The sequence below is a fragment of the Bufo bufo genome, chromosome 11 (genome assembly GCF_905171765.1).
Source record: "Bufo bufo chromosome 11, aBufBuf1.1, whole genome shotgun sequence".
NCBI classification, from domain to species: domain Eukaryota; kingdom Metazoa; phylum Chordata; class Amphibia; order Anura; family Bufonidae; genus Bufo; species Bufo bufo.
Genome location: NC_053399.1, coordinates 19,193,168 through 19,208,936, shown reverse-complemented (window position 1 = coordinate 19,208,936; position 15,769 = coordinate 19,193,168). Strand labels below are relative to the sequence as shown.

At 44.6% G+C, this 15,769-nt stretch overlaps 1 protein-coding gene across 4 annotated transcripts in view; it reads right to left on the bottom strand.

The window, feature by feature from the left end:
• Positions 1–12,950: 12,950 nt before the first annotated feature.
• The window catches only part of LOC120982616 (serine protease inhibitor A3L-like), a 30,021-nt gene continuing 27,202 nt past the window's right edge, over positions 12,951–15,769 (bottom strand). For all 4 annotated transcript variants that reach the window (XM_040412895.1, XM_040412893.1, XM_040412892.1 and 1 more), the window contains 2 exons: positions 13,311–13,410; positions 12,951–13,129 (listed from right to left, as the gene is read on the bottom strand). In XM_040412895.1, the coding sequence (XP_040268829.1) occupies positions 13,097–13,129; positions 13,311–13,410 (133 nt within the window). In that variant the 3' untranslated portion in view covers positions 12,951–13,096. The remainder of the gene's footprint in view (positions 13,130–13,310; positions 13,411–15,769) is intronic.

Sequence of the window (15,769 nt, the reverse complement as noted above, 5' to 3'; positions counted from 1 at the left end):
TTCACATAGATGTCTATAGAACCTGTTCTATTAAACGCTTATACAAGTAGAGCCCCCCGACAGAGTGGAGAGGGTGTCAGCAGTAAGTTTGTGTTGACGTCACTGATTATTTTGCCCTTCCTTTGATCCGTCAGAACAATAACCCTCAAAAAACGGATCCTGTCTGTTGAGCATCCGCCTTCACTCGGTCAGCATTTGGTCAGTAATACATCAGTATTGCTAATGCCAAAAAAAACAGGAGTGGATCCAAAACAGAAATGAGACGTGAATGGAATATTTGCAGGTCTTCTGTGTTTTGTACCCACTCCTGCTTTTGGCTGCCAAATCACAAGCCAATTCTGATGGGACCATACAGGCCTTCAAGCTGCTACACAGACAGGATCCGTTGTGCGTCTCATTTTTCCTTCCTTCTGACAGATCAGAAGAAGGGTCAAATAAAGGATGATGTCAGCCAGGCCGAAAGGCAAAATAGTGGCCCAGTCATGAAGTGGGGAGGGTGGGAACAGCATGAGAAGTCCACAGAGTGGCCCAATGACATAACGATGAGATGGAAGCAGCATGAGGAGACCACAAAGTGGCCCAATGACAGTGTGGAGGTGGCGGCAGCATCAGGAGGTCACAGAGCGGCACAATGACAGAGTGTGTAGATGGCGGCAGCAGCAGCATCAGGAGGAGGCCACGGAGTGGCACAATGACAGTGTGGAGGTGGCAGCATCAGCAGACCACAGAGTGGCAAGGTGACATAGTGTCACGGTGGGGAGTTGGGGAAACTCCCCACTGTATAGTTGGATCTGTTACTAGGCCAGACAACAATGAAGGGAGCAGGCCACAACATACAGCTGCCCTAATCCTGACCCTGATCTACTGACCGCATGAGCAAACCCTGAAGGTGGGAGGGCTCATGCACTGGAACCTGGATCATGCTGACCCTGACGGCCCCTGGCATAGGGGTCAGGAATAGGAGACAAACGATTCCTCAGGGACTCAGACGAACCGGAGTCTCCAGCTGCCTAGTAACAGGTGGAAGGGAAATGACCATATGCAGCATCTGGATCGGCAGGTAAGAACACCGGAAAACTCACTTACCTGCCGCTGCCACCACGACTGGAACCCGAGCATAAGTACAGGTGCCCACACACCAAACAGGACACCGTACAGACCACACACACACACAGATGGGGTCCAGCACTCCGGATACTGCCTGGACCCCATGCCACAAGGAGCACGACAGCCCCAGGCAGCACTGCATCCAGACATATGGTTAACCCCTCCGGGAAACCAGCCCTCTTTCGGAGGTATCAACATACAGGGTAACGTATAGCATACATGCAGGGACCAACAGCAACAAAAGCCCAGACATGTAACAACCAACAAAATGCCACACACACCCAGAACATAAACCCACACCACACATACAACAAGTGAGGGTAAAGGTACAAGGAGGGTACAAAAGGGAGGACAATTTATGTTCCATAAGGTGGCCCTCAAGGACTGGGCAGAATACCCAGGCAAGGAGCAAAGCTCCAACACCAAGCAAGGCTGTAGTACCACCGCACCCAGCCAGCAAGCCACAGGTATATATCAAGCTTGCGGCCACACCCAGGAAACACCTTAATCCCCACTAGCCAGAAGATTAACCCCTTGCTCACCAAACAGCAGGGAGGCACACCTTAAAGGGGAAGTGCACGTGCAAACCACAAACTACACATTGCCCCTGGCAACCAGACTGCACGGCAACCGCGTCACAGTCAAACACCAATATGACCGTGACACATAGTGGGAGGTGACAGCAGCATCAGGAGACCACAGAGTGGCAAGGTGACATGGTGTGGAGGTGGCAGCAGCATCAGGAGACCACAGAGTGACCTGGTGACAGATTGGGTAAGTGGGTGGCAATACAGGTACCAGCTGAAGATGGTGGGCGAAAGAAAGAGCACTTGGCATCAGATCTTCAATGTTGGGTGACAGGGTGCTGTCCAAGTATGCCACCACCTGCTGGTTCAGGTCCTGCTCTGGTGAGTAGTTTATTCACTGCTGGTGAGTAGTTTATTCACTAGGCGGGTGAAGAAAGTTGCTCATCAGCGACTCTAGACTCAAGTTGCTGCTGATGGACCTGGAACTGCTCCTACCCCTCCACCCCACTACAGCAGCCATTGCAGAGGAACGTGAGCACAAAGAGCCCCCCCCGGTCAGACCTGCGAGAGGATGGACGATGGCGCAGATTGGCAGTGGCCAACTGACTACATAGGATGTCTCTATAGTAGTTCAGTTTGTCCTCCCTCTCAGCGGGTGTAAAAAAGGCCCCTATTCTGGACCGGTAGCGAGGGTCCAACAAGGTGGAGAGCCAGAAGTCATCCCTCTGCCGAATGGTGACAATTCGGCTGTGAGTACGCAAGCAAGTGAGCATGCATTGGGCCATTTGTGCAAGTGACTCGGAGCGACTCTGTGCCTCCATCTCCACTGCATACTGCCACGGTGTGTTTGGGTCCTCTGCCTCATCTTCCTCATCGCCCTGTAGCTCCTCCTCCTCCTCAAGTTCACCCCCCACAAGGCTCATGTGGCCATGAGATCTAGGCACCACGCAGGGGCGTAAGTAGAAGTGACTGGGCCCCACAGCAAATATTTGTAAGGGCCCTCCCAGCGCGCTTCGCACCTCCCTCCTCCTGTGTAAACCCCACTCCTTTGGCACAGTGTAGCGGTATACTGTATATTGTGTGGCACAGTGTAGCGGTATACTGTATATTGTGTGGCACAGTGGATGCTATATGTGTATAACATAAACATATTTCACATGAAAACTTACAGTTACTTGGCCCTTGGGGATCTCGGACGCCACTTCAACACTTTGGCCGGGGGCTCGGTGGAGCTGATGGGCTTTATCCTAATGAGAAAGATTTCATAATAAGGATTTGGAGAAGGGGCAGAGGAATAGCAGAGCAGGGAGAGGCTGGTGCTGCTACTAGGGGATCATACCATGGGGAGTAATAAAGTCCACCATAATGCCCCCCCCAGTAGTAATAATTCTCCTTATAATGTGACAGTGCAAAAATACCCCCTTGTAATGCCCCCAGTTGAGCTAATGTCCCCATAGTGCCCCTATAGTGCCCCCATAATGTTCCAGTATAAAATACCTCTATATAGTGCCCCCAGTAAATTCCCCCATAGTGCTCCTCTCCCCCCTTCCTGCTAGTGCCCCCCATAATGTACCAGTATAAAATGCCCCATATATAGTGCCCCAGTAGATGCCCCTCAGTGTCCGGCCTCTGATAGGCTGCCGGCCTAGTGTCCCCCATAATGCCCCCCAATAATGTGCCAGTAAGTGTCCCCATAGATGCCCCCCCATCATGTGCCAGTCAAGTGCCTCTCTCCTCCCCCCCACATGTCCCAGTATCATAGTGCCATCTCCCCCCCCACAAAAAAAGTGCCAGTATCAAGTGCCTCTCTCCCTCCCCCCCCATGTGCCAGTATCAGGTGCCAACCCCCCCTCCCCCCCAGGTGCCAGTATCAGGTGCCAACCCCTCTCCCCCCCCATGTGCCAGTATCAGGTGCCTCCCCCCCCCAGGTGCCAGTATCAGGTGCCTCCCCCCATGTGCCAGTATCAGGTGCCTCTCCCCCCCATGTGCCAGTATCAGGTGCCAACCCCCCTCCCCCCCAGGTGCCAGTATCAGGTGCCTCCCCCCATGTGCCAGTATCAGGTGCCTCTCTCCCCCCCCCCCATGTGCCAGTATCAGGTGACAACCCCCCCTCCCCCCAGGTGCCAATATCAGGTGCCAACCCCTCTCCCCCCCCATGTGCCAGTATCAGGTGCCTCTCCCCCCCTCCCCCCATGTGCCAGTATCAAGTGCCCCCCGCTCCCCCCATGGCAGTAACAGTCGGGTATTAAAAAATAAAAATAAACACTTCTACTTACCTCCATGTCAGCGATGCGATGCGAGTCAGTGCTTGTATTTCAGAAAAGTTTCTGCTGGGATTCGAACCCACGACCTTCTGTATCAGAGGCAAAGCACCTAACCACAAGACCATAAGAGGTGCCTTGCTGCTGACTGAAAAAATATGAGACTTCTACTGTTATAGCTGGCTAAGTGTACATCTATACACATGACAGCTGCTCATATATAGAGATATAGCAGAGCTATCATATAGAGATATAGCAGTGCTGGGTGTGTTGGGGCAGCTGTCATGTGTATAGATGTACACTTAGCCAGCTATAACAGTAGAAGTCTCATATTTTTTCATTCAGTTGTAATGCAGCCTTTATGGTTGTGAGGGTAAATGCTTTGCCACTGATACATTGGAGGTTGTGGGTTCGAATCCCAGACACATCAAAAGACTTTAGGAGACAGTAAGATTAGATCACATTAGCGAGGGGGTCTGGTCAGCTGCTGCTGCTGTGAAGGGGCCCTGAACATTAAGGCAAGAATCGATATTTAACTAGCTTGAAAATAAACTGTCACACATGCTGCCAGGACGCCGGGCCCCAAAGCAGCTGCTTCCCCGGTAGTTACGCCACTGGCACCACGTCTCCAGTCCCCTGACCAGCCAGATTTTCCAGGACGTGAAGCAGTGGAATGATGTTGTTCACCCCGTAGCCCTGGCGACTGACAAATAATGTGGCCTGAGCAAACGGCAGGTGTCACGCATGAGCTGCCATTGGCTGACATCGAAGTTACACAGGGGAGTACTCCTGTCCGCTTGCATCATCAAGAAATTGTTTATGGCCTTTCTCTGTTCGTATAGTCGGTCCAACATATGGAGGGTGGAAACGTCACATATCAGCCTATGTTGGGGGATGCCATTCTGCCGCTGCAGCTCAAGGAGGGTGTGCTTTGCAGTATACAAGTGGCTGAAGTGCATGCAAAGTTTCCTGCCCATTTTTAGGATGTCTTGCAGATGGGTGGAAGACTTCAGGAACCGCTTGACAATCAGATTGAACACGTGTGCCATGCAGGGTGCATGGATCAGCTCTCCTTGATGCAGCGCCGACACCACGTTCTTCCCGTTGTCGGTCATCTTGGTTCTGATTTTGAGTTGTCACGGAGAAAGCCAGGATTCGATTTCTTGATCAAGGACACAGAGCAGTTCCTCCCCTGTGTGACTCAGTTCGCCAAGGCAAACAAGGTGCAGAACAGCGTGACCCCGCCATGTCCTGCACATGTGGTATGCTGGAGGGCCACTGTGACTTGTCCCTGCAGTGGAGGCTGAGGACATGGTGGAGGATGAGGAGGCAGAGGCGGACATTGTCGCAGGACCAACGGCATGGCAACGTGGAGACGGAAGCGGCGCCACCTGGCCAAGTTTCTGGTGTGGCTGTACAGGAACCACATTCACCCAGTGGGCCGTAAAGGACATGTATTGTCCCTGATTGTAGTTACAGCTCCACACGTCGGAGCTGCCGTGTACTTTGGCAGACACCAACATACTCAAGGACTGGCCCACCTTCTGTTCTACATACGTGTGAAGGGCTGGTACTGCCTTTTTGGCAAAGAAATGACAGCTTGGGACTCTCCACCTCGGCTTGGCACAAGCCATCAGTTCTCTGAAAGATGCCGAGTCCACGACTTGGAAAGGGAGGGACTGAGCACCAGCAACTTGGAAAGGAGCACGCTCAGCTTCTGCGCCGTTGGATCAGTGCACGCATACTGTTGTCTCTTGGCAATCGCTTTAGTTTTAGTGATTGATTGCTGATGTAATGACTGCCGAGGATTAGGAGGGCGAGGAGCAGGAGCATCAGGACCAGCAGATGATGGGTAGGACAGACAGCTTCCCTCGGCTAAGGTGGTGGAGCCTTGACTGCCTGAAACCGGGTGCGTGCCACTGGGTGATGCAGCGGTTTCTGCGGCAGGCTGGACCCCAACATCGGAGCCACAGTTCTCCCAGGCCACTTTATGGTGACTCTGCATATGTTGACGCAGGGCCGTGGTGCCAACATTGGCACCCTGTCCACCCTTCACCTTCTGCACACAGATTCTACATATGGTCATGTTCACCTCCTCTGGCGGCTTAACAAAAAACTGCCACACCGCCAAGTAGGTAATTTTACCCCCAACACTACGCTCTGACTGACTGCTATCGCCACTGCTTCCGTGAACCCGTGCACCACTACCTCACGGGAAAGCTGCCGCCCTCTTCTTCTGATGATAATGAAGCCTCTTCTGCACCCGGCTCCCAAGTGCGATCAGCTACATCATCAAGTACTGTCTGCACATCACTGATGTCCTCCTCAACTGTCTCTGGGTCAGGAGCCTGACCGCTCGCAACACCATCTCCCACGCCACTCTCCTCATCACTACTTGCCTGCCTAGCGGAGGAAGTGGTGGATGTCTCCTCCACATCTTGGCTGGCCAGTAGCTGCTGACTCTCCTCTAGTAGCTCGCCCTCGCTGTATAGTGGGGCTGAGCCCACAGCATCTCTGGCTGAGGGAACAGAAAAGGACAGAGGCAGGTTGAGGACAGGTCAGGGCACGGGGCCTGCTCAACTAAGGGTTGTCTCTGACAAACCCACCGACTGTTGGCTGGGGGTGTCTGACTCTGCTGCGCCAGAAACATTTAGGCCTCTGCCACTCCCCTGTGCACGGCCTGGCACTTTTCTGTCTGACATACTGTTAGATCAAATAAATAAATAAAAAGGAAATTAAAACACCCCAAAAAAGTCTGTAATTTTCTCACTTCACCACACAACGGCAAATACTTTTTTTGTGCCACTAATACATGCCAAAAGTGCTGTAATTTTCAGACTTCACCACACAACGGCTAATAAGCCCTTTTTTTCTCACTAATGCAAGCGAAAAAATACTTTAGAACATATATCTGCACCGCACAAGGACAAATAAAACGTATAAATATTTCCTTGTAATAAACCCTGTTAATGGCTGTATCACCCCAATAACAAGAACGGTTTGCTGGAATTACAGAGCTGTATAATGGCAATTTGGATCCCCAGTCAGTGCAGCAAGGTGTAATAGGATTGTTCCCATTACCCAGGCTGTAACCTCCCCGACTGAACCCTGTTCAACAGAAATGCTGTGGAATGATTCCTCCCTATACTTTCCCTACACCTTGAATAATCTTTCCCTGCACTTGTAAATAATTTTTTAGCACAATGAAGTCTTTCCTAGCACTGTCCCTAGCGCCTGCTGAGGTCTCTCCCTGCACTAAGTACACTGGAAAATGGCAGAATCCAAGATGGCTGACGCTATTTATAGGGCTGTGACATCACAGGGCTGACTGGCTACTGATTGGCTGCATGGATGGCATTATGGGTGATCCCGCCTTCCCAGAGTTCCTTGCTCCATGTCCTCACATGTGCAGCAGTCATTTTAGGAAAAAATGTGATTCGTTACCACGAAGCGTGAGGAAGTTCGGATTCGGTGCGAATCAAATTTTTCCTGAAATTCGGATCGAATTCTACTTCGTCAACTTGGATTCGCTCATATCTAATTATGACCTTTATTAGTAGTATGTGTGGTAGTGGAGAGGAGGCATAGCAGCTGGATGTTCACCTTTGATAAAGGTAATAATTGACTGAAACGCCTGGATATGTACTAAAATATGTACATTCTTCTGGATGTTAATTTTCTTGAATAAAAGCATAGAAAAGCAATTGTGGACTGTCTTCATGACCTCGGCATGGTACTAATATTCCTTCTTATTCAGAAAACTTTTCGTCAGTTTCAAGTACCGGTATTTGTCAAACAATAATGGCTTTTTACAATGTCAACCTGTAAAGATGTGAGCCAGGGAGAAGGACCAGGGAGATGGTCTGTGCAAATCTTCTTCTAAACTATTCTTCTGTGTTTCGTTCAGGCTCAAGACATCCAAGATCTCCTGGTGAATTCTAGACTGGGCTGTTAGAGCCAGCATGGACAGAAGATATTAATGGTATAAGTTTCAGATTGGAGATCCCCTTGTCTGAGATAATTTGCAGGCTACAAAAGTGCTGGGTGCAAACTGTGCATTAGCCATAAGGCTTCCTCTTTGGGCTTTCTTGAGATGTTTATCCCCTTCTATCTCCTTGTGAAAAAGTACAAAGCAATAACCAGGTGGATGAACCATGGCAGATACTGGTGGACATTTAGGGCTTCTTAGTAGATGCTCAGTTGCAGATTGCAAAGTTGAGCCTTCAAGTCATTGAAAGCGTGTCTGATTAGCTGAGATGTTTTTAAAAAAAAGTTTGATTTGGGTCCGAATTGATTCTACAGGAATCAAAGTTGCTCAAATTAGCCTTCAAATTAGTATATGATACTCTGAGGTCTCCTAGGACTTTTTTCTTAAATATATTTTTAAAAGTTTTCACAAATGTTTGCTCTTTCTCCTAGCCCTTTCCATTAACCTGTTAAATGCAATGGCGGCAATAGAATGTAATGTCACAGTGACACTAACATCTATAGCTATGGGTAAATGCATGGTTGACTATGTTAACAATCAGTGTGTTTAAAAACACTCCATACTATCACATGTGTTTTTCTTTTGCATATTAGAATGCTTCCAAAAATTGTCCCTTAATGGGTGAAGATCCCTGTCCTTGTTTATACACAAACATGTTAATGTCACAAGAAACAGTGGCTTGTTCTATGCAAGCACCCAAAAAGTATGCATTACCATGGGCAGAATGCCTTCCTGTATTTAGACACCCATGTGTTAATTGTCAGAAGATAGAGTGACTTGTTCTGAACAAGCCTGGAAAGTTTCTGCAATTTAATTGAGAGAAGCAGCAGTGCAGTGTGGATATGGAAAGGGTAGGGTAATCGTGGCATGTGGCCGCAATAGTAGTGACAGTAATAGCAGCACAACATGGACCAGACAAGGCAGTAGATGTGTGTGGCTCTTTAGAGGTAGTAGTAGCAAGAAAAAGAATATATAATGATATGGAAACAATAATAACGTGGTGTCCCAATCTGAATATAAATCACATACTAGAAAAATGAGGACCCTTAAAACAATACTTTATTTAGATCTAGATAAAAGAGCATCCCAAACCTAACTATAAGGCTGACTACAGTTCACACAAGATACAAATGGAAACAGATATAAAAAATAAACCAAACCGCTCTTGCAGAAAACACTAGGGGAATGTACTTAGCGAGCAAGGTAGGGGGAGTTACCGGTAAACCAGGGAGGGGGGAACTGTCCCTACAGAAAACCCTGGTCTACCCTCAGCCCGGGGACAACTCCTGATGGTGGGGTTTCCCCGTCCTCATACCTGTCCTGATATACCCTTTAATGCCCTGCATGGTGGTACCTAATACCGGTTCAGCCCAACGCGTTTCCCCCGAGACGGGTTCATCAGGGGGTATGTAAGAGTAAAATACGGTCCTAAAGCAACAACAGATACAAAAAGGTATACAAGGATACAAAAGATTCCCTTAGACGTGGTAAAACAAGGGCGAAAGATACATTCTACCATATGTAGCTCATCATAATCGACTGGCAGAGGATACTACATAGGGGGTTCCCTTGTTGGTCCTGACGCCTAGGAGGTGCAAAGATGAGGCGAGAGTGGTTTTGTAAATTTTTTATATCTGTTTCTATTTGTATCTTGTATGTACCATAGTCAGCCTTATAGTTAGGTTTGGGATACTCTTTTATCTAGATCTAAATAAAGTATTGTAGTAGTAGTAGTAGTAGTAATAAACAATGTGGATAGGTAATGACAGTGGCAGTAGGAGGATTAGCAGCAGGAAGTAGCAGCTGCAGTGGCAGCAGAACATTATAGAACATGATGGTAGGCAGGCAGACAGCAGCAGTGGCATGATAGGGCACTGTCAGCAATGGCAGATCTAATCATTGACCACAGCCGGAGGAATGTGATAATACTCATGGATCCATGCCTAGTTCATTTTCACAAAAGTGATGTTTTGGATACGGGCGTAGGACAACTTTGTGTCATGATTCCCCTGTCACACTGAAAAGACTCTCTGAGATGACACTGGACTCTAGTCAAGACAGTACTGAGAGAGTTGTTGCTGTTTTGGGCCAGTGTCCCTACCTAGAAGTCCGTGGGGTCAGGGAACATGGTATGCACAAATAGGACTGAACCTTAGTGTTGAAGGTGTACATCTCCAATTGGAAAAATGGGATAATTCAGTGGCTCGCTGACTGTGCAATATGGATAGAGGTACTCATACACCGGTACACCTAGAGACCGTATAGACAATAAATTGGAAAAATATAGTTGTGATGGCACACTCTCATCTGGTATATACTGGAAAGATTATTAGGATTAAAAACGTATTTATTCATATTCTTGGTATAAAAACAATTTGATAGACTGGTTGGATGGTTTTGTAGTTGATATAAAGGTGGTATGTGCAGGCTGAATGCATATAATACTGAAACTGGGTACATATAGTGTTCAATACAATGGCTGAGTACACAAGGATAGAGAGGAAACTGTCGTATATATCCGGTTTGAGGTGCTGATAAGCTGGATATAGTAAGTAGCTTGGTGTGGGTTGAAGTAATATATTTATATTTATATAGTGGTGTGTGTAAAATACATGCACATTGGTGATTGACGTGTGTGGTGTAAACTAAAAGAACTAAAGTGCTCTATGTACCTGGATACACTAAAGTGCTCTATGTACCTGAATACACTAAAGTGCTCTATGTACCTGGATACAATAAAGTGCTATATGTACCTGGATACAATAAAGTGCTATATGTACCTGGATACACTAAAGTGCTCTATGTACCTGGATACAATAAAGTGCTATATGTACCTGGATACAATAAAGTGCTATATGTACCTGGATACAATAAAGTGCTATATGTACCTGGATACAATAAAGTGCTATATGTACCTGGATACAATAAAGTGCTCTATGTACCTGGATACACTAAAGTGCTCTATGTACCTGGCTACACTAAAGTGCTATATGTACCTGGATACAATAAAGTGCTCTATGTACCTGGATACACTAAAGTGCTCTATGTACCTGGCTACACTAAAGTGCTCTATGTACCTGGATACACTAAAGTGCTCTATGTACCTGGCTACACTAAAGTGCTATATGTACCTGGATACAATAAAGTGCTATATGTAGGCTGGATGCACTGAAGTGCTAAATGTAGGCTGGGTACAATGAGTGCTGTGTGCCAGCTGGATACATTAAAGTGCTATAGGTGGGCTGAATACATTAATTGCTTTATGCAGGCTGGATACATTAAAGTGCTATAAGAATGCTGGTGTACTCAGCCATTGTATTGAACACTATATGTACCCAGTTTCAGTATTATATGCATTCAGCCTGCACATAACACCTTGATATCAACTACAAAACCATCCAACCAGTCTATCAAATTGTTTTTATACCAAGAATATAAATAAATACGTTTTTAAACCTAATAATTTTTCCAGTATATACCAGATGAGAGTGTGCCATCACAACTATATTTTTCCAGTACATCTCCAATTGCTGATTTGTGTCAGCCTAGTGCAGCATGTGAAGAAATTTCTCCATCATAGTCATGAGAATGAACTGGCTGCTGCAGCCTCTGCTGCATGTGGTAGAGGTAACTCTGCAGAGATGGGGGGGCTAGAGAGGGGCCTCAGACACGTGGGCAGCAGCTGTCAGCTCAACAAAAGCTGCGGCAATCTGCATACACTGTGTGCAATTTGGCCTCCCTTTTGGCAACAAAAAGACCTTCATTTAGTTTTGATGGCGAAAAAAAAGAAAGTCTATCCAGTATTCATCAGACTACTTGATGGTAAGGATACACATATCAGTGTGCAAGCAAGCAAGCATACAGCTCGTCATTCTGGACAGAGTGTCCAAGGAGCCAGTTATTCTGGCTGCTCCCGACTGAGACGATTGGACATCATGGGTGGAGTTTTCATCATCATTATCATCCTCCTGCTCCTCCACCACGACTCTTCCTCCTCAGATGGCACCTAATCATCCTCATCTTCTATGGGAATTTCTCCTTGTGGGTCCCCAACAGCTACAGGCTGGCCAGTAAGCTGTTCTTCTTCCACCCTCCCAACATAAATATCAGGGTGGGGGGTGACATTATTGTTCCCAAAATTGCCTCTACTGACAAATCCGGTGGTCTCTTCGAAAGGTCTGAGTACGCAACAGGTGTCTCTGATGAGCTGCCACTGCCTGACCTTGTAACAACACATACTCCCAGCTGTAGCTGTCTGGTGCATGATGATATCATTCATAACTTTAGCTCTAGCATATGCAGGGTTGAGTTATAGCGAGTTGGAATATTGCAGATTAATCGGTGTACCAGTAGAGCGTTCTGTCCCTGCAAGCCCACAAGTTAGTTCCTTGCTGCATAAGAATGGCTGAAATGCGAGGACAGTCACCTGGACATGGCCAGCACCTTGTGCAAGCCACGGTGCTTTTTCAAAAAGTGTTGCATGACTAGATTTATCACATATGCCACGCAGGAGGCATGTTTTATTTCCCCCTAAATGCAACACAGCTATGATGTTCCAGCCACTATCCCTGACTACCTTTCCCAGTTGGAGTTGGAGATTTTTGCTGCTTAACGTACTTTACCAACTGCTCGCCGGTGTGGCCGATCAGGTCCAACAGCGGATGGCAATGCATTACTTTAGACGTGGGATAGGAAGGAGTGGGATGCAGTAATGCCTTCACTAATCCAAATATAACAGTGCAATGTTTGCGGTAAAATGTCTTTGAATTATGCGTTCAATAGCACAGGTATAAAAATGGGGTTCTTTTTCACTGCCTGACCAGTTGCAGAGGGAATTGGAGTAGGAGTAATGGCAACGCCCCCTTGCTCCTAAAGTCTCATTTGCATAAATGAAAACCTCATTTTTCTCAACAATGAGGGCACGTATGAACATAGATGCCAGGATATGGATTCGGGAACACCTCCTGTCCCTGCATCATGTGTGACACAGGGTAGCCCATTGTGACTAGCTGCTTCACTTCAGCAATGTATTCGACAGTTATAAGACACAAGGATCGGACGCCATCATTTACGTCTGCAGCTTTATTTTTGTAGTAGAGAAAAGCATTTTTGTTTTTAATGGGAAACATTGTATTTCTCTTCTAAACGGGACTAATTTCAAGCATGTGATTGGCTGTCGGAGGCTCATCAGCTCTCGTCTTTGTTTCCACACTTTATGGGAATGTTGCTGATATTCTTGCTGTGTACTGCGAAAGAGAAGACACAGAATGGGCACACAGAATGGGCATACAGAGTCAGCATTGCATGAAGAAAGGAACAAGGGTCACCGATCTCTTTCATAAATCTATTTCCTCAATTCGATAATTATATTTCACATTATATACATTCCAAAGATAATATAACTAAGCAAGAAAATGCAAATGTCACCTTGCTTCTATTGTATTCAAAATCATCGGTGATAACTAGTTCAGTGGTCAGCGCAGCACAGCCGTACAGAGTAGCTCGAGGCACCTCGAGATTTATCAACCTAAGCAAATCAAAGAGCAACACAAAGGTTACATCTCCATTAATACAATGAAACATACACAGGAAGATTAAAAGAGAATCTGAAATCCATGAAGACGTGTATGTGTGTGTGGGTGGGTGTAATGTGGCAGTTTTCCAGTTTGATGCTCAGAAAATGGGCATCAGTTATATTCTTGTACATAGGAGCAGTATTATAGTAGTTATATTCTTGTACATAGGGGCAGTATTATAGTAGTTATATTCTTGTACGTAGGAGCAGTATTATAGTAGTTATATTCCTGTACATAGGAGCAGTATTACAGTAGTTATATTCTTGTATATAGGAGCAGTATTATAGTAGTTATATTCTTGTACATAGGAGCAGTATTATAGTAGTTATATTCTTGTACATAAGAGCAGTATTATAGTAGTTATATTCTTGTACATAGGAGGCAGTATTAAAGTAGTTATATTCCTGTACATAGGAACAGTATTATAGTAGTTATATTCTTGTACATAGGAGCAGTATTGTAGTAGTTATATTCTTGTACATAGGAGCAGTATTATAGTATTATATTCTTGTACATAGGAGCAGTATTATAGTAGTTATATTCTTGTACATAGGAGCAGTATTATAGTAGTTATATTCTTGTACATAGGGGGCAGTATTATAGTAGTTATATTCTTGTACATAGGAGCAGTATTATAGCAGTTATATTCTTGTACATAGGGGGCAGTATTATAGTAGTTATATTCTTGTACATAGGAGGCAGTATTATAGTAGTTATATTCTTATACATAGGAGCAGTATTATAGTAGTTATATTCCTGTACATAGGAGCAGTATTATAGTAGTTATATTCTTGTACATAGGGGGCAGTATTATAGTAGTTATATTCTTGTACATAGGAGCAGTATTAATGTAGTTATATTCTTGTACATAGGAGCAGTATTATAGCAGTTATATTCTTGTACATAGGAGCAATATTATAGTAGTTATAGTCTTGTACATAGGAAGCAGTATTATAGTAGTTATATTCTTGTACATAGGAGGCAGTATTATAGTAGTTATATTCTTGTACATAGGAGGCAGTATTATAGTAGTTATATTCTTGTACATAGGAGGCAGTATTATAGTAGTTATATTCTTATACATAGGAGCAGTATTATAGTAGTTATATTCTTATACATAGGAGCAGTATTATAGTAGTTATATTCCGGTACATAGGAGCAGTATTATAGTAGTTATATTCTTGTACATAGGAGCAGTATTATAGTAGTTATATTCTTGTACATAGGAGCAGTATTATAGTAGTTATATTCTTGTACATAGGAGCAGTATTATAGTAGTTATATCCTTGTATATAGGAGCAGTATTATAGTAGTTATATTCTTGTACATAGGAGCAGTATTATAGCAGTTATATTCTTGTACATAGGGGGCAGTATTATAGTAGTTATATTCTTGTACATAGGATGCAGTATTATAGTAGTTATATTCTTGTACATAGGAGGCAGTATTAAAGTAGTTATATTCCTGTACATAGGAGCAGTATTATAGTAGTTATATTCTTGTACATAGGAGCAGTATTATAGTAGTTATATTCTTGTACATAGTAGCAGTATTATAGTAGTTATATTCTTGTACACAGGAGGCAGTATTATAGTAGTTATATTCTTGTATATAGGAGCAGTATTATAGTAGTTATATTCTTGTACATAGGAGCAGTATTATAGTAGTTATATTCTTGCACATAGAAGGCAGTATTATAGTAGTTATATTCTTGTACATAGGAGGCAGTATTATAGTAGTTATATTCTTGTACATAGGAGGCAGTATTATAGTAGTTATATTCTTGTACATAGGAGGCAGTATTATAGTAGTTATATTCTTGTACATAGGAGCATTATTATAGCAGTTATATTCTTGTACATAGGGGGCAGTATTATAGTAGTTATATTCTTGTACATAGGAGCAGTATTATAGTAGTTATATTCTTGTACATAGGAGGCAGTATTATAGTATTTATATTCTTGTACATAGTAGCAGTATTATAGTAGTTATATTCTTGTACATAGGAGCAGTATTATAGTAGTTATATTCTTGTACATAGGAGGCAGTATTATAGTAGTTATATCCTTGTACATAGGAGCAGTATTATAGTAGTTATATTCTTGTACATAGGAGGCAGTATTATAGTAGTTACAATCTTGTACATAGGAGCAGTATTATAGTAGTTATATTCTTGTACATAGTAGCAGTATTATAGTAGTTATATTCTTGTACACAGGAGGCAGTATTATAGTAGTTATATTCTTGTATATAGGAGCAGTATTATAGTAGTTATATTCTTGTACATAGGAGCAGTATTATAGTAGTTAT